The sequence below is a fragment of the Sus scrofa genome, chromosome 1, assembly GCF_054392235.1.
Source record: "Sus scrofa isolate SSC_HxYL_T2T_F1_AM1 chromosome 1, Sscrofa_HxYL_maternal_Yorkshire_Landrace_v2.0, whole genome shotgun sequence".
Taxonomy (NCBI): domain Eukaryota; kingdom Metazoa; phylum Chordata; class Mammalia; order Artiodactyla; family Suidae; genus Sus; species Sus scrofa.
Genome location: NC_139383.1, coordinates 263,679,255 through 263,703,680, shown reverse-complemented (window position 1 = coordinate 263,703,680; position 24,426 = coordinate 263,679,255). Strand labels below are relative to the sequence as shown.

Here is a 24,426-nt window from a genome sequence, read left to right as displayed (position 1 = left end):
AGTAACTCAGGATCTGAGCCGCGTCTGTGACCTACATCTCACAGCAACGCCGGATCCTTAACTGGCTGAGCGAGGCCAGGGATCGAACCTGCGTCCTCATGGATGCTAGTCACATTCGTTTCCACTGAGCCATGCCGGGAATGCCATTCTCCATTTTTAAAATGTTTTCATCACCTCAAACAGAAATTCTGTTGACCATTAAGCAGTAACTCCCCATTCCCTACCCACCGCCCTCAACCTTGGCAACTTCTAATCTACTTCTGTCTCTTTGGGTTTACCTGTTCCAGATATTTCGGGTAAGTGGAATCATGTAATAATTTTTCCTTCTGTGTCTGGCCTATTTCACGTCGCCTAATGTTTTCAAGACTCATTCACGTTGGAGCAGGTGTCAGAATGTGCTCATTGCTTTTTTTTTTTTTTTTTTTTTTTCCCGTCTTTTTGCTATTTCTTGGGCTGCTCCTGTGGCATATGGAGGCTCTCAGGCTAGGGGTCCAATCGGAGCTGTAGCCACCGGCCTACGCCAGAGCCACAGCAACGCGGGATCCGAGCCGCATCTGCAACCTACACCACAGCTCAGGGCAGCGCCAGATCCTTAACCCACTGAGCAAGGCCAGGGATCGAACCCGCAACCTCATGGTTCCTAGTTGGATTCGTTAACCACTGAGCCACGACAGGAACTCCAGAATGTGCTCATTGCTTCTTACGTGAAAACTTTCCTTTCGACGCCCCACGGGGACCGCTTTCTTCATGCTTCTGCGTCATCTGATCATACCCCTTTTCTTCTTTTCAACATGTTCGCAGAGCCTCCCCTTCCGGAAATAGACTTTGTCACTGTGCACGGAGGGCCTCTACCGCGTCTGAGACTGAGGAAAGCCGAGGAGATAAACGGGCCTATCAGGTCAGTGGAGGTCCGTCTTCCATGGCTGCCCAGTGGTCCCCAGGGAGTGTTTTGGAAACTTTGAGCGAAGAAGAGACTTTTCCTTGGGTCACTGCCTTTGAATAGCAGAGGCAAGGTAGTCGGGGCCTCTCTTTTTTTTGTTTCCTTGGGCACAGACTGGGCCTTTCATTCCAACCAGCACCCTCCCAATGAATAAAGAGACCATTAAGGGACCGAGACAAGCAGAGCTCAAGAAATCAAATCTGTTCCTTTGGCCAGTGGATGAGCGTTGGTTGAGTGTGTGGGGCAGGTCAGGCACTCTAGCCTTTGCACTTCCGCCTCCAAGTCCATCCGTTAGTGATGGTGGGTCAGGAGCAGCATTTCATTTACCAAAGACAGACTGTATTTCCCTTTATTGAAGGATGATCTGGGAGTTCCCGTCATGGCGCAGCAGAAATGAATCCCACTGGGAACCATGAGGTTGTGGGTTTGATCCCTGACCTTGCTCAGTGGGTTAAGGATCTGCCGTTGCTGTGAGCTTTCTGTGGTGTAGGTCGTAGACGTGGCTCAGATCTGGTGTGGCTGTGGCTGTGGCTGTGGCTGTGGCTCCGATTAGACCTCTAGCCTGGGAACCTCCATATGGGTGCAGCCCTCAAAAAGACGAAAGACCAAAAAAAAAAAAAAAAAGGATGATCTGGTGGGGGTGGTGTCGTGGTTTCTGAAAGTGCCATTTGGAGAGTTCTTTTCATTCATCCATGTGTAGAGATATGGGCAGGTCACTGCATCCTCAGTGACCGCTCCTGGGACTCCAGATAGTATTAGGATGGAATGAATTTACCTCATCAGAGTTGGTGGACTTGGCTGTGTTCAGTTAAGCTTTTTATTTACAAAGGTCCTGGTAGGATTTGGAAAGTGCAATTATCCCCTTTTTAGAGAGGGAGATTGAGGTTCCCCTGAAGAGATGAGCATCTTACCCACAGAAGCAAGTCAAGGAGACGGCGATAACTTGCTCTCTTGTCCTAACCTGCACTGCCCCGTGTCTCTCGGGACCCTTCAGTCTCATGACCCTCCAGGAAGATCATGGTACAGCGGGAGCTGCCACAAAACTGTAAAGAAGAAAGGCTAGCGATATCATCTGTGAGTCAGCTTAGCCTTTTTGTGTCTTTGAGTTTGAGGTCAGTAAATGGTCCAAAGTCTTTCCAGGCATGGACAGGGCCCTGCTTGTTCTGTGTCTTGATTCCTGACAAGTTACTGGAAGGCCCTGTAATTCTGCTGCTGTAAGGAGAACAGAAGCTGTCATGTCACTGCCTGAGAGAATTTGCAAGACAAACGCGGTATGTAGGCCAGATGGTTATGCAAGGCAGAAAGAAAAGCCAAATGACGGCCTACCCTTGTGGCTCTGCCCGGTCAGTGCTTTCAAAACAGGAAGTGCAGATCTGTGAGTCATTCAAGGGAGGGTAGTGGTGAGAAAGAGGGTAGAAGTCCTTCCAGAACAGTCATGCTCTAAACAGCCACCACTGCTTCCCCAACGTCATCAGGGGTCATTACTAGCAGGCGATGGGGGCAGTTTCCTTGACCCAACTGCCTGGTTAGAGCTGGGGGTGGCAGCACAGTCAGTGTGGGGACAGGCCCGAGTCTGCCTTGTGCATTGTTGGGGGTGGGGGGTGGGCAGGGGGGTCAGTGGCTCAGGGCACATGGTGGAGCAGGGGCTCTGGGACTGAGCCTCCCTTCCTTGGCTTGGGGATCGTGGGTGGCTGGTGCAGCCGGGTGCTGGGCCCTCTTAAGGTTGATGTCTTCCACACTTGCCACATCACAGCAATCACCGAGGTGCTTTATCACCATATGAATTTTCAGACTCTACTAGAGATTTATTTTTTATTTAAAAAAAATTAAAAATTTTTTTCTTTGCATTTTATGGCCACACCCATGGCATATGGAGGTTCCCAGGCTAGGGGTCGAATCGGAGCTGCAGCTGCTGGCCCACACCACAGCCACAGTAATGCAGGATCCGAGCTGCATCTGCGACCTACACCACAGCTCACAGCAACTCTGGATCCCTAACCCACTGAGCGAGGCCAGGGATCAAACCCGCATCCTCATGGATCCTAGTTGGGCTCGTTAACCGCTGAGCCATGAAGGGAATGCCTCTCCTGGAGATTTTGATTCAGGAGATCTGGGATGGGGGCTGGAAGTTTGTATAATTAATTATCAAGCAACTTGAGTGATTATGATCATGCTAAATGGGGAGACCCGCTTTATGCCTCATGAATGGGGCCTCTCGTGGGCAACGTACAGAACCAGATGAGTGCAGGTGAGCCTTGAACTTGTACTTGAGCACCACCTCCTACATGGAAAGGGGAGAAGGACTTGAAGATCTGCTTCTGGGCAGCGGGGAGCCTGCTGCACATTTACTTTCTTACCTGTGGCCATGACTCATAGGAACGTCTTCAAGTCCCGGGGAAAGTTTGCCATTATAGGTGTTTCCTTGTAGGCAGTGGCAGCTTAGTCAATGTTTACTGATGGTGGCGGTGACAACGCATTGCCCTGCAGGCTTTACTTTGTCCCTTCTGCAGAAAGCCGTGGCTGAAAGTGAACCCAGAAACTTTGCGGAATGCAGAGGCCTGAGAACCTCTAGGAACTGGGGGAGCAGGAAGTGTATATTTATTGGTGAAATAGAATTATGTGCTCTACCGAGTTTTGGAAATTAGCCTCATCATATTTGGTGCTGATGCGTGTTTTTCCCCTTTACTGAAATTTCGACTCAAGGAACATGTGTGGGGCATCCATCCTAGCCAAAAAGAACTGGGCACAAGGGTTTGCAAAGATACGAGAGTAAATGCCTCAAGTCTCTGCTGTCAGGGCTGATAGAGAACGCAGACCTCACAGCACCTATGACACTAGAAGCCGGAGAGAAGTCCCGAGTGGACGGGAGAGAAAAGGAAGATGTGATTCATTCTCAGAGTGTTTTTATTCTCAACACTTCCTTTCACTGTCAGATTTTCTGTTGGAGGGGGGATAAATTAACACTAAAGTGCATGATACGAGGACACCCGACTGCTCATGTGTTTCTTTGTCCACATCCAGGGAGCACATGAGATGGTCCCTCGAGGGCTGTTTCAGGATATTGTCTGACCAGATACCTCGTGGTGACTCTGCGCTCAGTGTTTCTCTTTCACGTCACAGGAACTTGGGTATCAGTCCGTGAACTGCAGAGAATGTCAATCACATGAGTTCTGTTTTAGGTTCCCCATGTGATTATGTGGAGCCTTTTTTTTGCAGACTTACTGCATTAATGCTTGTAGGCGGTTGGCTTCCATGTGACTGCTAAACCCTTTCCACAGCTGGGCTTTATTCGCCCACGTGAAAATCACTGCTTAGATCAACTTTAAGACGTGTATGCTCAGGGCACCCACGCCTCCCGGCAAAAGAGGGTTTCCTGGGTATCCATCCGCAGCCTGAACTTGGAGAGATCCCTCACCCATTTCCATCTGGCATTAACCCTGTAGGTTCTGACCAGAGTTCCAAGACTGTTGGAGCTGTCAGACTGTCAATCTCACGTGTGCAAGGACTTTTTAAAGATTTTTTTTTTTTTTTTCTTTTTTAAGGGCTGCACTCACGGCATACGGAAGGAAGTTTCCAGGCGAGGGGTCAAATTGGAGCTGCAGCTGCTGGCCTACACCACAGCCACAGCATTATGGGATCTGAGCCATGTCTTCGACCTATACCATGGCGCATGGCAATGCCAGATCTTTAACCCACAGAGTGAGGCCAGGAATTGAACCCACAACCTCGTGGATACTAGTCAGATTCATAACCTGCTGAGCCACAATGGGAACTCCTGAAAAATTTTTTTTTATTGAAGTATAGTTGGTTTACAATATTGTGCAGTTTCAGGCATACCACACAGTGATTCAGTTATGCATATATATTCTTTTTCAGATTCTTTTCCCTTATAGGTTACTACATAGTATTGAGTATAGTTCCCTGTGTTACGTAGTAGGTCCTTGTTGGTTATCTATTTTATGTATAGTGATGTGTATATGTTAATCCCAGCGTCCTAATGCATCCCTCCCTTCACTCCACCCCCCCTTATTCCTTTGGTACCTGTGTATGTGAGTCTCTTTCTGTTTTGAGAATAAGTTCCTTTGTGTTTTTTTCCCCAAATCCCCATGTAAGCAATGTCATAGGATATTTGTCATTCTCTTTCTGACTTACTTAGTAGGATAATCTCTAGGTCCCTCCATGTTGCTGCAGATGGCATTATTTTATTCTTTTTTATGGCTGAGTAGTACTCTGTTGTATATATGTACCACATCTTCATTATCCATTCACCTGTTGATGGACATTTAGGTTGCTTCCATCTCTTGACCATTGTATATGGTGCTGTAGTGAACGCTGAGGTGCATGTATCTTTTCAGTTTATGGTTTTCTCTGGATATATGCCCAGGAGTGGGATTGGAGGATCATATGGCAACTCTGTTTTTAGTTTTCCAAGGAACCTCCACACTATTCTCCCTAGTGGCTGCAGCAGTTTACATTCTCACCAGTATAGGAGGGTTGGGCAAGGATTTCTTCTTATCCAGTGTTGTGTCTCCAGTGTCTAGAAAAGTGTTGCTCTCATAGCAGATGCTCAATAAATATGACTAAGTGAATGAATGAATTACCCAGGCAAGGGTCTGATAGACATTTTCTTTTCTCTTCCAGTTCATATCAGGTGTTAGTGCTTCCCCTGGCCCTCCAAAGCACATTTGTTTGTGATTCTGAAGAGGCTCCCTCCTTCTTTAGCAATGCTTCTGATGCCAAAGGATATGTGACTGCAGAACTGCTGGCCAAAGACATTCCGAATGATGCCATGGAGATATCTATCGGAGACAGGCTATACTATGGGAAATATTATAACGCACCCTTGAAAAAAGGGAATGATTACTGCATTATATTGCGAATCACAAGTGAACTGAATAAGGTATATTTCTTCCTTTTTATTGATGTGTAGTTGATTTACAATGTTGTGTTAATTTCTGCTTTACAGCAAAGTGATTCAATTATACATATGCATTCTTTTTAATATTCTTTTCCATTATGGTTTATTGCAGGATATTGAATATATTTCCCTGTGCTATGTAGTGGGACCTTGTTGTTTATCCATCCTATATATACCAGTTTGCCTCTGCTAATCCCAAACTCCCAATCCATCCCACCCTCCCCCTTGACAACCACAAGTCTGTTCTCTATGTCTGTGAGTCTGTTTCTGTTTTATAGGTAGGTTCATGTGTGTCATAGTTTAGATTCCACATATAAATGATATCATATGGTATTTGTCTTTCTTTTTCTGACTTCACTCAGTATGATTATCTCTAGGTCCATCCAGGTTGCTGCACATGGCAGTATTTTGTTCTTTTTTAAGGCTGCATAGTATTCCATTGTATGTATGTTTAAGGTCTATTTCTTCAAAAACTCTTGTGAGTTCTGTATCTTTCCTCTTCACATGAAATTTAAATATTTAAGCATTGTTTTCTCAATATTTGAGATTAATAGTGCATGTAAGACCCATAAAAATGTGTTGAGTACTTTCACTTTCTAAAACATGGGCAGGTGAAATTTATATGAAGGTTGATATTCTGAACTTCCTGGGGGACCTTCCTATTTGGATTTGTGTTTGGACTGAGTAGTTTTTGTTCTTCTTAAGCTTCATGAATGCCCTCATCCTATCATACTGCTGCCCGAGTTGGAGAGGAACCTCTAGACCTCTCTGTCACTCCCACTGTACTCCTGCCAGGCTTACTGCCTCCCCTCATTCTCCTGGAACTGAGACTCCAGGAGGGTCAGATTAAGCTCAGCACTACTTTCTGGCCCTGTTTTCTGCTTCTTTTACTGCCTATTGAGTAAGTTCTACACCCCCCTCTCCATCCTCAGAAAGTCTATGTTCTTCCAGTGGTGGTTCTTTGTGGAGACACAGAGATTTGTATTCATTACCTAATGAATACATAGAATGAGGTGGGCAAGCAGAATAGCAAGAGCTGGATTAGTTGGTGAGGGGTGGAAGATCTTATGGAAAAACCATGGTGATGGTTGCCCTAGGAGAACTCAAAGTTGGGTATAAATTCCTTATCGGTCGGTAATGGAAACTAGAAAAATTATACGAATATTAGTAGAAACATTTCTTCACTGATGAATTTGAACCCTCTTGTGTGTAATGTGCATCCCATATTTAAGAGCGAAACCTGCTATTAAATTCTGGATAGGACACAAGTCTAATATGCCATTATCATGCTTGATGTACAGCCAAGAATATGTCCAAAATAGGTCTGGGGGTCTTTTGTGGCAGTAGAGTAGGGATGAAGTATTGGAGGACTAAAGTCCGGAATATATTGCCTTGAACTTGTTCAAAGGTGTTTATGACTTAGACAAGGCCTCCTTGCTAGAAAATTACCTGGAGATCCTGACGTGGTGTTTCTAGCCACAGACAGTCCCTGCAGGGCAATATGAGTACCATTTAGAGGTTACGTACTCTGAGAGCTGCTGTCTCAGATGGAGACTTTGGTCTGGGCGGGTGTGTTAGCTTGGGCTTCCGTTTCAAAATATTATGGCCTCAGCGGCTTAAACAACAAATGTTTATTTCTCATGGTTCTGGAGACTGGGACATCTAAGATTAAGATGCAGGCTGACATTAAAAAGAACGAAATACCGGCATTCTTAGCAACATGGATGGACCTAGAAATTATCATGCTAAGTGAAGTCAGCCATACAATGAGACACCAACATCAAATGCTTTCACTGACATGTGGAATCTGAAAAAAAAGGACAAAATGAACTTCTTTGCAGAACAGATGCTGACTCACAGACATTGAAAAACTTATGGTCTCCGGAGGAGACAGTTTGGGGGGTGGGGGATGTGCTTGGGCTGTGGGATGGAAATCCTGTGAAATCAGATTGTTATGATCATTATACAACTACAGGATGTGATAGATTCATTTGAGTAATTTAAAAAAAGTAAATAAAAATAAATAAATAAATTAAAAAAAAAAAAAGATGCAGGCTGATTTGGTTCCCCTGGGAGGGAAGACTTCCTGGCCTATAGACAGCTGCCTTCTTGCTGTGTCCTCATGTGGTAGGGTGTAAGTGAGCTCGGATCAATCTTCCTCATCTTATGGGGACACTAATCTCATCCTGGGGCCCTACCCTCATGACCTCATCTAAACCTAATGACCTTCCAGAGGCACGCCCTCTGAGTAATGTCACAGTGCGCATTAGGGCTTCAGTGTGACTCAGTATCAGTATTGAGGCACAGAGGGAAGGAAGTAGGAGGTTACAATGAGAATTCTGGTGTAAGGAGACTTCCCTATGATGTCATTGATACCTCTTTTTCATTTTTTTATCCTTTTAGGGCCTCACCTAAAGCATATGGAAGTTCCTAGGCTAGGGGTCAGATCAGAGCTGCAGCTGCCAGCCTACACCACAGCCACAGCAATTTGGGATCTGAGCTGCATCTGTGACCTACACCATATCTCAGGGCAATGCTGGATCCTTAAGCCACTGAGTGAGGCCAGGGATCGAACCTGCGTTCTCATGGATACTAGTTGAGTTCTCAACCCACTGAGCCACAGCAGGAACTCCAGATACCACTTTTTCGTAGGCAAAGCAGAACTGTGCTTGTTCTTTGAAAAAAAATTGTTTGGACTTGCATATTTGCATTACTTTTGGGTTTCAAATATATTGCTGTTGCAGTCATTAAAATCAGTAGTGCAAGTTCTCCTGTAGTGCAGAGGGTTAAGGATCTGGCTTTTGCCCCAGCTCTGGCACTGGTTGCAGCTGCAGCTCAGGTTCAATCCCTGGTCCGGGAACTTCTGCATGTCATGGCTGTGGCCAAAAAAAAAAAAAAAAAATCTGTAGTGATTTATTTATTTTTCTTTTGTGAACATCTTTATTGAGACACAGTTCACATATCTAATAAATCTAACGTGTACAGTCACAAAATGGTGGTAATGCAACAGCCACCATCTAATTCTCGAACATTTAGCAGTTATTATTTTTAATGTTGATTTGTTTATATTTTACTTTTTTTCTGTTTTTGACCGCACCTGTTGCATGTGGAAGTTCTCAGGCCAGGGATCAAGTCTGAGCTTCAGCTGTGACCTACTGCACAGCTGCAGCAACGCTGGATCCTTAGCTCACTGCACCGCGCTAGGGATCCAACAGGCAATGACACAGAGACAGGCTAGATCATTAACTCGCTGTGCCACAGTGGGAACTCCTTAACATTTATTTTTAATTGAGGTATAATACACATAACATAAAATGGACCATCTTAATTTTTTAACTAACAGTATACAAGTGCTGAGTACATTTCCATGGTTATGAAACTAATCTTCCAGAATATTTTATCTTGTGAGACTGCAACTCTGTTCCCAGTTAAACAGCTCCCCATTCCTTCCATCTCCCCACCTCCTGGCAACTACCCTGTTACTTTCTGTCTCTATGAATCTGACTACACAAGATACCTTGCGTAAGTCGAATCATACCGGGTTTATGTTTTGCAATTGTCATAGTTAGCATAATGTTTTCAAGGTTAATTCACAATGTAGCATATGTCAGAATTTCCTTTCTTTTGAAGGCTGAATAATATTCCACTGCATGTATATACTACATTTTGTTTACCCCTTCCTCTGTAGATGGACACTTGGGTTGCTTCCATCTCTTGGCTCTTGCAATTAATGCTACCATGGGGAGTTCCTGTTGTGGCCCAGCAGAAACGAATCCGACTAGTGTCCATGAGTTGGGTTTGATCCTTGGCCTCGCTCAGTGGGTCAGGGATCTGGCGTTGCCATGAGCTGTGGTCTAGGTCGCAGATGTGGTTCAGATCCCGTGTTGCTGTGGCTGTGGCTGTGGCTGGCAGCTGTAGCCCCGATTCGACCTCTAGCCTGAGATCTTCTATATGCTGCAAGTGCGGCCCTAAAAAAAAGGCAAAAAAGGGAGTTCCCGTTGTGGCGCAGTGGTTAACGAATCCGACTAGGAACCATGAGGTTGCGGGTTCGGTCCTTGCCCTTGCTCAGTGGGTTAACGATCTGGCATTGCCGTGAGCTGTGGTGTAGGTTGCAGACGCGGCTTGGATCCCGCGTTGCTGTGGCTCTGGCGTAGGCCGGTGGCTACAGCTCCGATTGGACCCCTAGCCTGGGAACCTCCATATGCCGCGGGAGCGGCCCAAGAAATAGCAACAACAACAACAACAACAACAAAAAAAGACAAAAAAAAAAAAATGCTGCTATGAACATGGGTGTACAGATATCTCTTTGAGTCTCTGCTTTCTGTTCTTTTGGGTAAATACCCAGAAGTGGAATTGTTAGGTCATTCGGTAATTTTCTTTTTAATTTTTTTGAAGAATCCCCGTACTATTTTCCGTAGCTACTGCGCTATTTTATCCTCCCACCAGCAGTGCACAAGCGTTCCCTTTTCTCCACCTTCTCCCCAAAGCTTGCTCTTTTCTCTTTTGATAATGGCCATCCTAATGGATGTTAGGTGGTTTCCCATTGTGGTTTTGGTTTGCATTTCCCTAGTAATTTATGATGTTGAACATGTTTTCGTGTACTTTGGACAATTTGTGTATCTTCTTCGGAGAGATGTTTATTCAAGTCCTTTGCCCATTTTTTGAAGTGGTTTCTTTTTTTCTCACTGAGTTTTCAGAGTTCTCTATGTATCCTGGATATGCAATTTACAAATTATTTTTATATAAGTTGCCTTTTTGCTCTGCGTATAGTGTCCTTTGATGTATAAAAGTTTTTAATGTTTATGAAGTCTAATTTATCTATTTTTTCCTTTGGTTGCCTGTATTTTTGGTGTCATATCTATGAAATCATTGCCAAATGCAATTTCCTGAAACTTTTCCTTTGTGTTTTCTTCTAATAGTTTTAGGTCTTATATTTAGGTTTGATCTATTTTGAGTTAATTTTTGTATGTGGTGTTTGGTAAGGATCCCATATCATACTTCCGTCCATTCGTTCTTTCTTTCTTTTGGCTGCACCTGTGCCATATGAAATTTCCTGGGCCAGAACTGCTGCAGTGACAACACTGGATCCTTAACATGCTGCTCCACAAGGGAACTCTCCCACTTCATTCTTTTGCATTTTATTATCCAGTTTTCCCAGCACCATTTCTGGAGAAGATTTCTTTTCCCCATTGAATAGTCTAGGCAGTCTCGTCAAAAAATCCTTTGATAGATATATACAAGAGTTTATTTCTGGGCTTTCTATTCTGTTTCATTGGTTTATATGTTTGTCTTTACGCCCATACCACACTGTTTTGATTACTGTAGCTTTGTAGTAAAATTTGAAATCAGAAAGTGTGAATTTTCCATTTCTCCCTTTCTGTTTTTCCTGCTGTGTATCTGTCCCAATAAATAGCATGACTGTTTCCAGTTGCCAAGACAGAAATCTAGGAATAACTCTTGTCTCTTTTTCTTTTTTTTTCTTCTTTTAAAAGTTTAAAAAATTGTTTTATTAAAGTATAGTTGATTTACAACTATACAGTGTTGTGCCAACTTCTGCTGTACAGAAAAGTGACTCAGCCATATATGTATAACATATGTATAATATATATTATGTATATATATTCCCTTTCTTATATTATCTTCTATCATGGTCTGTCCCAAGAGGCTGGATATAGTTTCTGTGCTATACAGTAGGACCTCATTGCTAATCCATTCTAAATGTTTATAGTTTGCATCTATTCACCCCAAACTCCCAGTCCATCCCACTCCCTCCCACCCCCTGCAACCACAAGTCTCTTCTCTATGTCTGTGAGTCTGTTTCTGTTTGTAGATAAGTTCATTTGTGTCATATTTTAGATTCCACATATTAGTGATGTCATAAGGTATTTATCTTTCTCTTTCTGACTTACTTCACTTAGTACGAGAATCTCTCCCCCTCTTCTTATTTTCTTGAGTGTCCATCATCAAATTGTGTCAGTTTTATCGCTTTAATGCCATTTAAAATCATCCTTTCGTCTTCTTCGTTAGCTCTGTTTAGCCTTTGACATCTCTCATTTAAGCATCAATTTTCTAACTCACCTTCTTGTCTCTTAATCTTCCTATCTCCTTGCTCCATGCCACAGCCATAATGCTTTTTATAAAATGCACATCTGATCAAGGGCCTCCATTTTAATGAGCTCCCTTCTTCACCTGGCCCTGCCAATGTTTCTCCTTTAATATATTCAGCTTCCCGGGGACTGCCTTGCTGTTTGAGGTCCTTTTTCCTCCCCCATGTCTTGAAATGTACTCTTCACTGGTTACTCTTGCACATTATCTTTTCTTAGAGGCGCTTGATGCACTAAGCATCCAGGCAAAATTTAGTCACGTTCAAAACCTTGTGGCCGTTTTAAGGTGACCTCAGAATCCTTTTTGACATAGTTCTGCAGGCCGGGGGTGCCAGCTGCTGAGAGCTGGCAAGGAGAGTGGCACGTGACTCCATTCCTGCTCTTTCCCTGCAGCGGGGGCTTCCTGAGGTCCCCTGGACAGTTTTAGACATGGTCTCTGGGGCCACTTCTGTCCCTGCTCCCCACACCAGTCCCTTTGAACACTCGGTGATCATGAGGCTAAATTGTAAGAGGTTAGAGCTGGATGAGACTTTAAGAGTCTTGGGGTCCAGGATAAGAGATGAAACCCTGCAGCTTGGAGGGCTAAACTGTGTCATTTAAACTGCCATCATGTGCTGCCCGGTTATACACATTGCTGTGTTTTCCTTTTCAGGTGAGAAGAAGCTCCTGTGCGGTTTGGGCTCAGGTCAAAGGTAAAACCATTTTCTGCCTAAAACCACGATCCTTATTTCTCCTCTGTCCAATCTGCAGCAGCAAGTATATGTCATGAAATTTCTTTTCAAATTGTCACAGGGAGTTCCCTGGGGGCTCAACAGGTTAAGGACACAGTGTTGTCACTGCTCGTGGCTTGTGGTTCGGGTCACTGCTGTGGCTCAGGTTTGATCCCTGGTCTGAGAACTTCTACATGCTATGGGCCTGGCCAAAAACCAAACAAAGAAAAATAGTCACAGGTGACAGAAACATATCTCACACTAACCCACAAAAAGCCATAGCTGGAAAGGATGGGAGTGGGAGCTTGTGGTATCAAAACTAGAGGGGTCAGAAGTTCCCGTTGTGGTTCAGTGGTTATGAACCTGAATAGTATCCATGAGGATATGGGTTCGATCCCTGGACTCACTCCGTGGATTGAGGATGTGGTGTTGCCTTGAGATGCAGTGTAGGTTGCAGGTGCGGCTCAGATCCCACATTGCTCTGGCTGTGGCGGAGGTCGGCAGCTGCAACTCTGATTTACCTCCTAGCCAGGGAACTTCCATATGCCGCAGGTGCCCTAAAAACTAAAAAACAAACTAACTAAAGGGACGGTTCCAGGCCTCCAGGACCTGGGACTTGAGACTTAACACCTTAAGTGGAACATAGGACTCTCCCTTTCTTTCTTTCTTCCTTTTTTTTTTTTTTTTTTTTTTTTTTTTTTTTTTTTTTGGCTGTGCCCACGGCATGGGGAAGTTCCTGGGCCAGGGATCAAACCCACACCTGAGCCACAGCAGTGAGAATGCTAATCCTTTACCCACTAGGCTTCCAGGGACTCCGAGAGTCTCCCTTTCTATCTTGCCTCCTCTCTCTGTTTCTCAGTGTGACTTGGCCTCATTTTCTTCTTCTATAAGCTATGTGGCGGGGAAGAATAGGCACCAGCTGCCCCAGCTTAGCCAGTTCAGTGGGAACAGACAGTTTTTCACTTTAGGGAGTCTCATCCCCTAGGTAAGTGACTGTCCATTGGGTGAATCCCTGTTTGGAGGAGATAGGGTCGCATGATCTGCTTCCCTTGGGTTTGGGGCTTCCTGGGATGCCTCATTGGCAAGTGTACCGGGGTTGCACTGAGAAGGGGACTTGATCCCCATCAGGGAAAGAGGCATAGAAAACCCTGCTGGCAGACCCGAGCAAAGAGCTACAAATAGTCCACTCCTCTCAGCCATGCGGCTGCTTAGCATGTGCACACACAGGCACGTACACTGCTGAGAAAAAGACCCTCCGTTAAGAAAGTGGACCTGTCCTCCATATAACCAAAAGTGGAACCCGAGGGGAAGACACCTCAAAGGTGGGTCTGTTACTAAATCCAGTGCCCAGACCAAGGTTCCCAGGGCTGACCCATCCCTCTTGGTCTGATCTAGATGTGCTTCTCATGATGGTCTGGCAGTCCAGACCAAATGGCAAATGTAACCATTCTCAAACCACAGTCTATAAGATGAAAGGGAAAAGTGGATCATCACAAGAAGTACATGCATTTGGAAAGGAGGAAAAGATAAAAGAACCTTGCAGCGGTCCGAGGACCCACAGCAAGAACCACATCCTTCTGGACAGGAAAAGCAAGCATCTCTTGCCCTGCCAGCCAAATGGGTCGCTTGGTCTGTCAGGTTGGTGGCTTCGGGCTCTGCCTGATGGGGCAGCACCTGCGTCCCTTTCCTCCGAGTCTCCCCTGAGAGATGCCGTGGGGAGGAGCCCTGCTTCTGCTTTCCCGGGTGGTGATCCAGGTCGGGGAGCTGCCTTAGGGGTTGAGCAATCACAGGTCCTTGTTTGCCAGGCTGGGATTTCCCTGGCAGCACATTTCTTAAAACCAGCAGGCAACCTGCCACTGGATTTGGTTCATAAGAATTCCATTAATTTGTAGCTAAGACCAGAAATCAGGTCAAGTTTATGACCTTCTGAATCCTGACCTTTTCCTGGTGGTTCATTCCTCCTAGCAACAGCCTGGGGAATTCGGCTCTTAGCCCAGAGTATCACTTTAACTCCTCACATCCTGTCCCTTGCCTCAGAGCAGCAGAAAGCAATGAAAATAGGGGGATGAGGAAAGGCCCACATAACCCAGCTTCCAGGCGGGCGCCAGGGAGTGGGGCCTTACAACTGGGGGCTTGTTACCCTGTCAGGGGAGGGTACCTCGCAGGAAATGTTTGGGAGCAATGTGGAGAACTAGGCTTCCTTCATTCCTTTGCTTATCCCCTAGCATCATTTCTCAGCTGTTTATCTCTACTCCCACCAGCCTCAACAAGGGTAGGGAACATGGCTTTTCAGCTGGTCGAGGGGCGTTCCTGTCAGCCTGTCAGCCATCTTGGATTGCAGACCGCTCGGCGGGGAGCGCGGTGCTCGCGCTCTCTCAGGTGTTTTTGAGAAAATAATTTACACGTAACGTTGGGTGAGTTTAAGAGGTACCACGTGATGATTTGATTCACACGTATATTGCAACATGACTGCCGCAGGAAGATTAATTCATCCTTCCATCTCCTCACATACTCCCCATGCATATGTAATACGCATAAGGTACATGGATATGTGTTTTTGTATATAGTACATGTGCGCATGTGTGAATGTTGACAATCTACTCCCCTGGCAGCTTTTCAGTATACAGTACAGTATCGTTAACTCTAGTCACCACGCTGTACATTAGCTGCCCAGAACCTGTTTGTATTACGACTGGACGTTTGTACACTTTGATCAGCATCTGCCTATTTCCCTCACCCGTTAGTCCCTAGTAACCACCATTGGACTCTCTATTTCTATGAATTCTGCTTTTTTAGATCCCACATGCAAGGGAGGTCGTACAGTCTATGTTTTTCTCTGACGTATTTCACGCAGCACAGTAAGTGAGGGCCTCTCCCACGAAGATGGGTGCTGTTGCGTGTCTGCATACAGATCGGCTAGGCTTCCTTTCTTGGAACTGACTGATGACCGCAAGAAACAGTCACCCATCTGACACTTGGAAATTTTTCTGCCAGTCCATTCCCAAAAGCTTGAAGGGCGGACATGGAGTTCCCACAGGGAAAAGAGGTGCTTTTATCAGAAGAATGGAGAGGTGCAAGCATCCTGGAGAGGCACAGAAACAATAGCTTCCAGAACCCACTGCTTCAGCAGCTGTTTGGTCTGATTAACAAACTCAAATTGGGTAGAAGAAATGGCCCAGGGGCGGACTACAGTCTGTGATTAAGTTCACAGGAAGGACTTTGCTGTGGACATATCCAAGTGGCTTTTGGCGGTGCCTTTCCCCCCTCCTAGTGAAAGAGAGTTTGAACCTTCTGAATTCAAGCTGCTGGAAAGCTCTGAGATAATAGAAAACCCAGTGTTCCATTGGAATTCCGAAGGCAGTTCTAGTATATATGCATCTGTGTACAAAATTCACCTGGGTTGTGTGCTCACCTGGCCGTCTCCTTTGGCAAAAATGTCGGAGTCTGCCTTTCAGAAAGTAATTTGGGCAGAAGTAGGATCCAAATGAGTCCTGAAGTTGTTTCGGGTCACTCGTGCCAAGGAGCAGCCCCATGCTTGTCCTTGCGTGCTGACGAATCGTGCTATTCCAACCTTTTGCACATTTGCCCCCCACAGAGCTGTGTCATCGCGACCAGGGAGCCAGCAGGCCGTCGGTTTGATGGGAAATGCAGAGGCCTGGGCTTCCCTGCCCGAGTCCTACTGCTAATCAGCCGAGGGTCTTGGAAATTATATTTCACTTGGCTGGTTCTCTACTGCCTCCCTCCAGGATCACTGTGATCCCTTCCAGCCACAAGGTACCACGAGTGTGTGCTTTTTTGAGTCCACAGAGCGAGGTCATTTGCTATCCGTGAGATGATGATAAACTCCCGTCAGGAAACATTCGTTAATCACAGGCATGAAACCTCTGAGTCATTAGTGACTCCTTCCCTTTTAGCCCACATCTTGCTCTTGGGCAGGCCTCTCTAATTTTCATTTCTGTGTTCACTCCCTGAGCAGAGGCCTTTATCTGTAGCACGGACAGCTGGTCAGCCCCCTTATCTCCCATGGCAGCGTTCAGGGCATCCCTCTTCACTCCGGCCAACATGGCCTCTGGACGTGGTCTTCCCACAGCGTGTGAAAGTTCCCAGGCCAGGGGTTGAACCCGCGCCACAGCTGTAACCAGAGCCACAGCAGTGACAGTGCTGGATTCTTATCCCACTGAGTCACGAGGGGACACTGGACATGTTTCTCAAGTGCAGCCCTGACTTCATGATTCCCCTGCCAGTCCCTCCAGAGCCACCAGTACTCTTAGTCTGGTTTCTAAGGCATCACTTGGACCCCAGTGTATGCTTCTGATTAACCCTCTCATTCTTCTCCATTCAAACTGGTGTGCTAGCTCTTTGGATACAGCCAGAGGAAGTCCCCCGCTGTCACAAGATCTGAGAGGACAGGTGGGGCCTTTCTAACTGGCTCTGCAGCACCTGTAATATTTGCATTCGTGAAGGGGTTAAAGATAAGGACCCGGAAGCTCTTTCACTCCTGAGCACAATAGCTCTTCAAGGAGCCACCCTACAGAGACTAGTGGAGTTTAAGCCACATGGATTTACTTGCATTAAGAATGAGTCACTGAGACTCTGGGAAATAACACATGATTCACTCCAGTTTCTTAAAAAAAAAAAAAAAAAAAATTCGATAAATGATTTAGAAGAAAAATAAGTATGGTTTCATGGCATGAGACCACGGAAGGGAGGGTAAGCAGAGGGTGTGGCAAAGCTCTAATCAGTGTAATTCACCTTGGCCGGTTGTAAGTTTTCTCAGTCAGGAATTAATGTGGGAAGTCCCTAAAGAAGCATGTGGCTACACCATGAGTTCTCTTGATTGGATCGACTCATGTCCACAGGGTATATATGCAAAGCAGAAAAAGAGTGTATAACCAGAAGCTGTTCTACAGCAAGAATTGTGCCTGGAGCTACAAGCCAGGTTGTGTTTTGCAGAATGAATTAAAAACACTCTGAGTACTTACCTCTAGAGTAAGGGAATAGTTGGGCTTCCTGCTCAGGGTGAAAGAGGGCCTGTGAGTGGATAGTCAAGAGGAAGTCAAGTTCCTCAACTCTTACCTTGGCTTCTCTCCTGTTTGTGAGGGGACATTGGAAAGCAAGCAAAACACTAACTGCCCTCTGTAAGTTGTAGGTTTCTGACCTGATAAGAACATTCTAGAAGGTTCATACAATTTGCAAATGAGATGGATAAACCACTGCAAATGATCTTTGAGAAATCTTTTTTGTGTGTGTCTTTTTAGGGCCACACTCATGACCTCTGAGTGTTCCCAGGCTAAGAGGTGAATTGGAGCTGTAGCTGCCAGCCCATGCCACAGCCACAGCAATGTGGGATCTGAGCCATGTCTGCATCCTACACCACAGCTCATGGCAACACTGGATCCTTAACCCACTGAGCAAAGCCAGGGATCAAACTCGGGTCCTCATAGATACTAGCTGGGTACATTACCCCTGAGCCATCATGGTTACTCCTGATCTTTGAGAAATCTTGATGAAGACTGGGGATGAGCAAAGAACATGGAACTTTGCGTAAAGGAGATAGATTTTGCAAAGCGAGGATGCTGATAACTTGAAGTCAAGGCCAGGCACGATCTTCAAGAGATGGCTCTGTGTGTACCTGGGAGAAGAAGCTGCAGTTCCCAGCAGATTAGGCGAGACTGCTCTTCTTTTTTTTCTGGTACAGAGTCGCTAATTGGTAGGGGAAAGTGGCCAGCACAATGGATTCTGACTTCAGCCAATACTTAGCAATGCCCTGTGTACCGTGTGGGGAGAGGACAGCTGTGTGTGCGCTTAGAAACAGCTTGTTCCTATGTAACTTATTAACGAATGGATGCCAAATCCAGGAACATGCAGAATGTGGGTTAGTGTCCACAGTTATCTTTAGCTCACCGTCTTTATCAATCAATGATTCAAATTATGTAGAAGGTGAAACTATAGAGGAAAAAATGCAGAGAAAACATTGATGGCTAAAGTGTAGAGGAACACTGGGTAGACTGGATGAAATGAGCTGGTTAGGAAAGTACCAGCTTCTTTCCACCGAATCCAGTGATACATCCTCTCTTCAAACAAACAAACAAAAAAACTGGGGAATTTAGTACACAAAATGGCTTCTCAATGTTTTAACTTGCATTTTTACCACTAAGAGAGAGAGCAGTTGATCAAAGGTTTGTCAAGCACCTGTAATCATGTTTTTATTAGTGATGTACCTTTTGATAGACTCTGCTCACTTTGCTATTGGGGTATTAGACTTTTCCTCATTAACTTGTAACACTATAGGTTAACCCCTTGCTTATTAATTATCCTCATTATTTTACCCAGTTCTCCATTTGCCCTTAAAGCTTCCTCCTGGTCGTTTTTGGTGTACAGAGGAATATGCTTTTTAAAAAATATGGTCACATCTCTCATTTTCTTGTTTTAAGGTTTCTGCTTTAATAAATATGCTTAGAAAATTCCTACCTGCTTTAATATTAGATGAATATTCCCTTGCATTTTGTTCCAATTCTTTAAGGTTTCAGCTTCAGTCTTTCATCCATCTGGATTTTTATATTGGCATAAACTCTAATGATCGAAATTACTTTATTCTAAATGATTCGCCAATTTTCTCAACGCTAGTTACGGATAGTGTTATGAATAACATAACATTTCCACAGTGATCTGAAACAGTAACAAAACAGTAATGTTTAACAGTAGCTGTCACTGGCCAATTGCTTACTGTGTGCCAGGCACAGTTTTAACGTGTCGTAGCTCATTTATTTCTGACAATAGCCTTATAAGGTGATATTATACCACCCCTCAGGGGGAAACTGGGGCACAGGATGGCTGAATAACTCATCCAAGTTCATACAATTGGGCGGTGATGGGGTTCAAATATAGCCTTGGACTACCTGACTCCAGTATTCAAGCCTTGAAATTATTTTATACACTTGGGTGTGTTTCTGGGCTTTCTGTTTTATTCCATTGTATTCATTCCTCTGCTGATACTGCCTTGTTTTATTTTTACTTCTATTTATTTATTTTTGGCTGTGCCCACAGCATGCAGACGTTCCCTAGGCCAGGGATCGAGTTGCACCACAGCAGTGACCCAAACACAGCAGTGACAACACCAGATCCTTAACTGCTGGGCTGCCAGGGAACTCCTGTTGCTGCACTGTTTTAATATCTAATAATTTAAGTCAGTCCTCTAATTTTTTCTTTACTAATTTCTAGTTTAACCACAACTCCTCTTCCCATTTTACAACATGGCTTCTTAAAATGCCAATGCTCTTTTCTCCTGAATACCAAAAGCAGCCAAACAACAGAAGCTGTATTTTTCTAAAAAGTCTCTTGACAACACTTTATTTATTTTGCTTTTTAGGGCCACATATGCAGCATATGGAGGTTCCCAGGCTAGGGGTCTAATTGGAGCTATAGCCGCCGGCCTACACCACAGCCACAGCAACACCAGATCAGAGCCGTGTCTGCAACCTTCACCACAGCTCACGGCAATGCCCGCTCTTAACCCACTGAGCGAAGCCAGGGATCAAACCCGCCACCTCACGGTTCCTTGTCAGATTCGTGAACCACTGAGCCATGAGGAGAACTCCTCAAAGAGCTTTTACATCAGTTTCATATTTTATCCTCAGAGCGGCCAGCATCCCTTGTTGATGTGTAGGGAACATGACAGATGACTCTACCCAGCAGAGGATTTGCTGACTATATTTGACCACTGGAGCTAACTATCATTTTTGGAGAAAAATCTATATGATATCAGAAGGATATCTTCCCCAATGCAAAAGAAACATTAAAATCTATCACGTGTGATTGACATGAGAGAGGACCAGCACACACACCCCCCCGCCCCACAGTGTGCCGCATTGGGGTGCTCAACAAGATCGGCTTTTAACCTTTGCAACTCAAATGTATCCGGGTTTTACGCTTCCTTTTCAGAAATGCCACGGAATGGTGTTTTCCTGAGGCCCTTGTCCTCAGGGCCAGCTTGGGGCACTGGGGCACTCTGGGCATGGTTGGAATGGTTTGTTCACTGGGGCCAAGCTCTGGTTACAACAGAGTGTGCACGGGTGGGTCTGCCCCTCCTGGTTGGGCCGGGATTCGGTGTGCCATGGGTTCAGCATGTGGTTTTTGTCCCGCAGATTCATCACTGACGCTGCAGCAGGTGGTGGGCGTTGGGCTGGGCTCCATGGCTGCTGTGATTGTTCTCGCATTCCTCTCCTTCTCAGCAGTGTGGTATGTGAGACTGTCATTTTTGAGAAATGAGTGGAATGGAGGGAGGATGGGGTTGGAATCCGGAAGAACAGCTGCGGTGGAGGAGGGTCAAAGGGGAGATGGGGGGAGGCTGTCCCGGGCTCAGCGGATACTCAGAGGGTGGAAGGCAGGAGTAAGGCTGCATTCAGGGGGAGGGGACTGTTCCCCAGTCCCCGTAAAGGGGCAAGGTCAGTGATGGCGCCCTGGCCGCTCACTGAGTGATGGCTGATCTCCTGTGCTGCTTCCCAGGAAGGATGCACGAGCTGCCCGTAGGGATGCGCACAGGAAACAAAGTGTGTCAGCAAGCTCTCTTTGCCTCCTCCATGTCTAGATCGAGGATGGGTGTGGCGTGAAGAGGATGCACTGCTGCTGGGGTAGATGTTCCGACAGCTTCTCAGGTGCCTGCACAGAGGCCCCGAGCATGTGTGTGTGCGTGTGCGTGTGTGTGTGCGTGCGTGTGTGTGTGTGTGTGCGGGCCTGCACCTTTCTCTACTCCCAGGCTGGCCTCCCTTCCAGATTCAAGCCGGTGACTGTCTCTTTGGAATGTCCCTCAAAGAGGACACTCAGGAGTCGCTGTTGTCTGCCCTGCTACCTGACCAGTTCCGTTTCCATGGACTTGAGAACCTTGATAAACAACGTCATATGGACTCCGGGCTACGGGTCACAGGGGCTGGGTCACTGTTCTCCTCTGAGTGATGCCTGAGCCTCGGCTCCTCTAGGTGCTGAATGCAAGAGTCCCACATCTTCCTCTGTAACATCTCTGGCCTTAATTCAGAATCCATTCTTTTACCATAAGTAACGAGAGAGACTTAACTGTGGGCTAGAATTTGACATTATGAAGGAAGTCATTGAAAAGGAGAGAGATCATTGATATAGACAAACATGACAAACCCTTTAGAAGCCCTTTTCCTACAGTTAGTGGATGCAGTAATTAGAAAGTATGCGCGTCTGGCCACTCGGGTAAATTCCCTGCAGTGTCTGTTAGGCAGCGTTGCTTTGATACAGCTCTGTTTGTCTTATATGCATTCAAAAGCCAGGAGTCTTCATTCCAGTGGAAATGTTTTGTTAGTAAACTAACATTTTTTTTTTCTCACATGAATGTTTATAGCAGCCTAGGCTACTTTTTTTTTTTTTTTTTTTTAATTCCTGAGCATCTCCTAAAGATGCTCTGTGCCTCCCTTTGGATTTGGGGGTTGTGCGGTATCCTTGTGTTGCAACAATATGAAGCCCATGACCAGAGTCTGTGAGTTGACAGGGGAGGGGAACAATGTGGGTGACACAATGGTCCCTTTTATCTACAACACCAGGAATTATGACTGTTCCTTTATCATGAACCATGACATGTTAGCTGTATGCAGTCCCGGGGCCCACTGTCAATATGTGGAATGTACAGGTGGAATGGATTCGCTTTGATTTTTCAAGCCTGAATCAGTGTTCATGAACTTTCCTCCCTAACCAACAGCGTAGCTCCAAGGCTAAGCCAGGGAATGAAGGGAGAAGAAGGACTGGGGCTTGGGGCTTCTCTAAGTGACAGTGGTGTCCTCCTCTGCCTTCTCCCTCCCTCTTAGGCCTAGAGAATAGAGAACAGGTGGAGGTGGGGGGGCAGTGATAGTGCATAGCTCAGGGTGCAGCATCTATGAATGTGGTCCTGGACTTGGCAGCAGCACAGTGTGGAGGAAAAGGGACCGTCTTTCCAACATGGTGGGCTGGCATGTTCTCCGTGGACTCACTGGGCATTGGTGAGGGGTGGATCTGAGCAGCCTGGGCTTGTGGGCAGATGAGGAGACATGAGGAACAGTAGGCACAGGAGGAGGAGATGCTCCATGAAGCTGCCCATCCCTGGGGGATCTGGCCCAAGGCAAATCCTCTCAACTGGGAAGAGTCAGAGACAGGGAAGTGATATACTGACGCTTGGGCATTCGAGGGCAGGTGGCAGCCCTGCCCCTCACCAATACTAGGCAGATTAAGAATAGCTGTCCTCTGTCCTCTGAGGTCCCAACTCAGACTACAACTCAGGATCAACACATGGAACCCTTCCTGCTGTCGTCTTCGATGAATTATTGGGTAGAACTTTCAATGGACTTATACAAAGAGCTTTCTACCTTTAATGTTCATGTGCAACAATTCAAACTCATACTGTTTTCACTGCTCTTGAATTAATTTTTTATTTTTAATTTTTTATTATAGTTGATTTACAATGTGCTATCAATTTCTGCTGTACAGCAAAATGACCCAGTTATATATATGTGTGTGTATATATATATATACACACACACACACATTCTTTTTCTCATATTATCTTCTATCATGTTCTATCACAACTGACTGGATATACAGCAGGACCTCGTTGCTTATCCATTCTAAATGTAATAGTTTGCAAATCTACTAACCCCAAACTCCCAGTCTATCTCACTTCCTCCCCCTTACCCCTGGCAACCACGAGTCTGTTCTGTATGTCCATGAGTTTTTTTCTGTTCTCTCGATAGGTTCTTTTGTGCCATAGTTTAGATTCCACATATAAGGGATATCATAAGGTATCTGTCTTCCTCTTTCTGACTTACTTCACTTAGTACGAGAATCTCTACTTCCATCCATGTTACTGCAAATGGCATTGTTTCCATGGCTTGGCTATTGCTAATAGTGCTACAGTGAACATAGGGGTGCATGTATCTTTTACAATGAAAGTTTTGCCTAAATGTATGCCCAGGAGTGGGATTGCTGGATCACATGGTAGATCTATATTTAGTTTTCTGAGGTGCCTCCATACTGTTTTTTTTTTTTAAATTAAATTTAGAATCATGGGAGTTCCTGTTGTGGTGCAGCAGAAATGAATCTGACTAGGAACCATGAGGTTGCGGGTTCGATCCCTGGCCTCACTTGGTGGGTTAAGGATCCCGCGTTGCTGTGGCTGTGGTGTAGGCTGGCGGGTACAGCTCCAATTAGACCCCCTAGCCTGGGAACATCCATATGTCATGGGTGCGGCCCTATAAAGACAAAAATAAAAAAAATAAAAAAGAATAAATAAATTTAGAATCATTACAAATTATTGTGCTTAGTATTGGGTAGAGTCTTTGATGAGTAAGGATTTTCCTCAAAACCTCCTCTGTCCAAAGAGAGAATGTGAGCCTCTGCCCCTTATTATAGTTTTTCCTGGTTCTATAAACACTATGTTTCTCTAGTTCCCCTAATTTCCAGTTTTAAAATTAATTACCAAAGAAGCTATAGCTTCTCTCCAAAAGTTAGCATAATTGTCATTGAAAGGAAGAAATCCCATTTGCTTGGTATCAAAAGTTTTTGGTTAAAATAATTGACTAAATATTAATAAAGTATATTTCTGGGTATATGCAGAAGTGTAAAAACAGTTCATGAATGAGTTCTGAAATAGCAAAACATAAACTTGTCCCTTTCTCTAAATGGTCCAAGTTATAACACAGAGTTATACAGTGTTTTTTTATTAAAAATTTTTTTTTTTTATGGCCACACCTGTAGCGTATGGAT

General features: G+C 45.2%; 1 protein-coding gene across 8 annotated transcripts in view; it reads left to right on the top strand.

The window, feature by feature from the left end:
* The window catches only part of SUSD1 (sushi domain containing 1), a 149,115-nt gene that overhangs the window by 109,900 nt on the left and 14,789 nt on the right, over positions 1 to 24,426 (top strand). For 2 of the 8 annotated variants that reach the window (XM_084992207.1, XM_005660331.4), the window contains exons 13-17: positions 802 to 898; positions 5,582 to 5,840; positions 12,615 to 12,654; positions 20,817 to 20,910; positions 21,260 to 23,102. In XM_084992207.1, the coding sequence (XP_084848333.1) occupies positions 802 to 898; positions 5,582 to 5,840; positions 12,615 to 12,654; positions 20,817 to 20,910; position 21,260 (491 nt within the window). In that variant the 3' untranslated portion in view covers positions 21,261 to 23,102. Of the gene's footprint in view, positions 1 to 801; positions 899 to 5,581; positions 5,841 to 12,614; positions 12,758 to 13,481; positions 17,329 to 20,816; positions 20,911 to 21,259; positions 23,103 to 24,426 lie in introns of those variants that run through there. The other 6 variants (XM_084992192.1, XM_084992187.1, XM_084992219.1 and 3 more) reach the window with 4 other exon arrangements.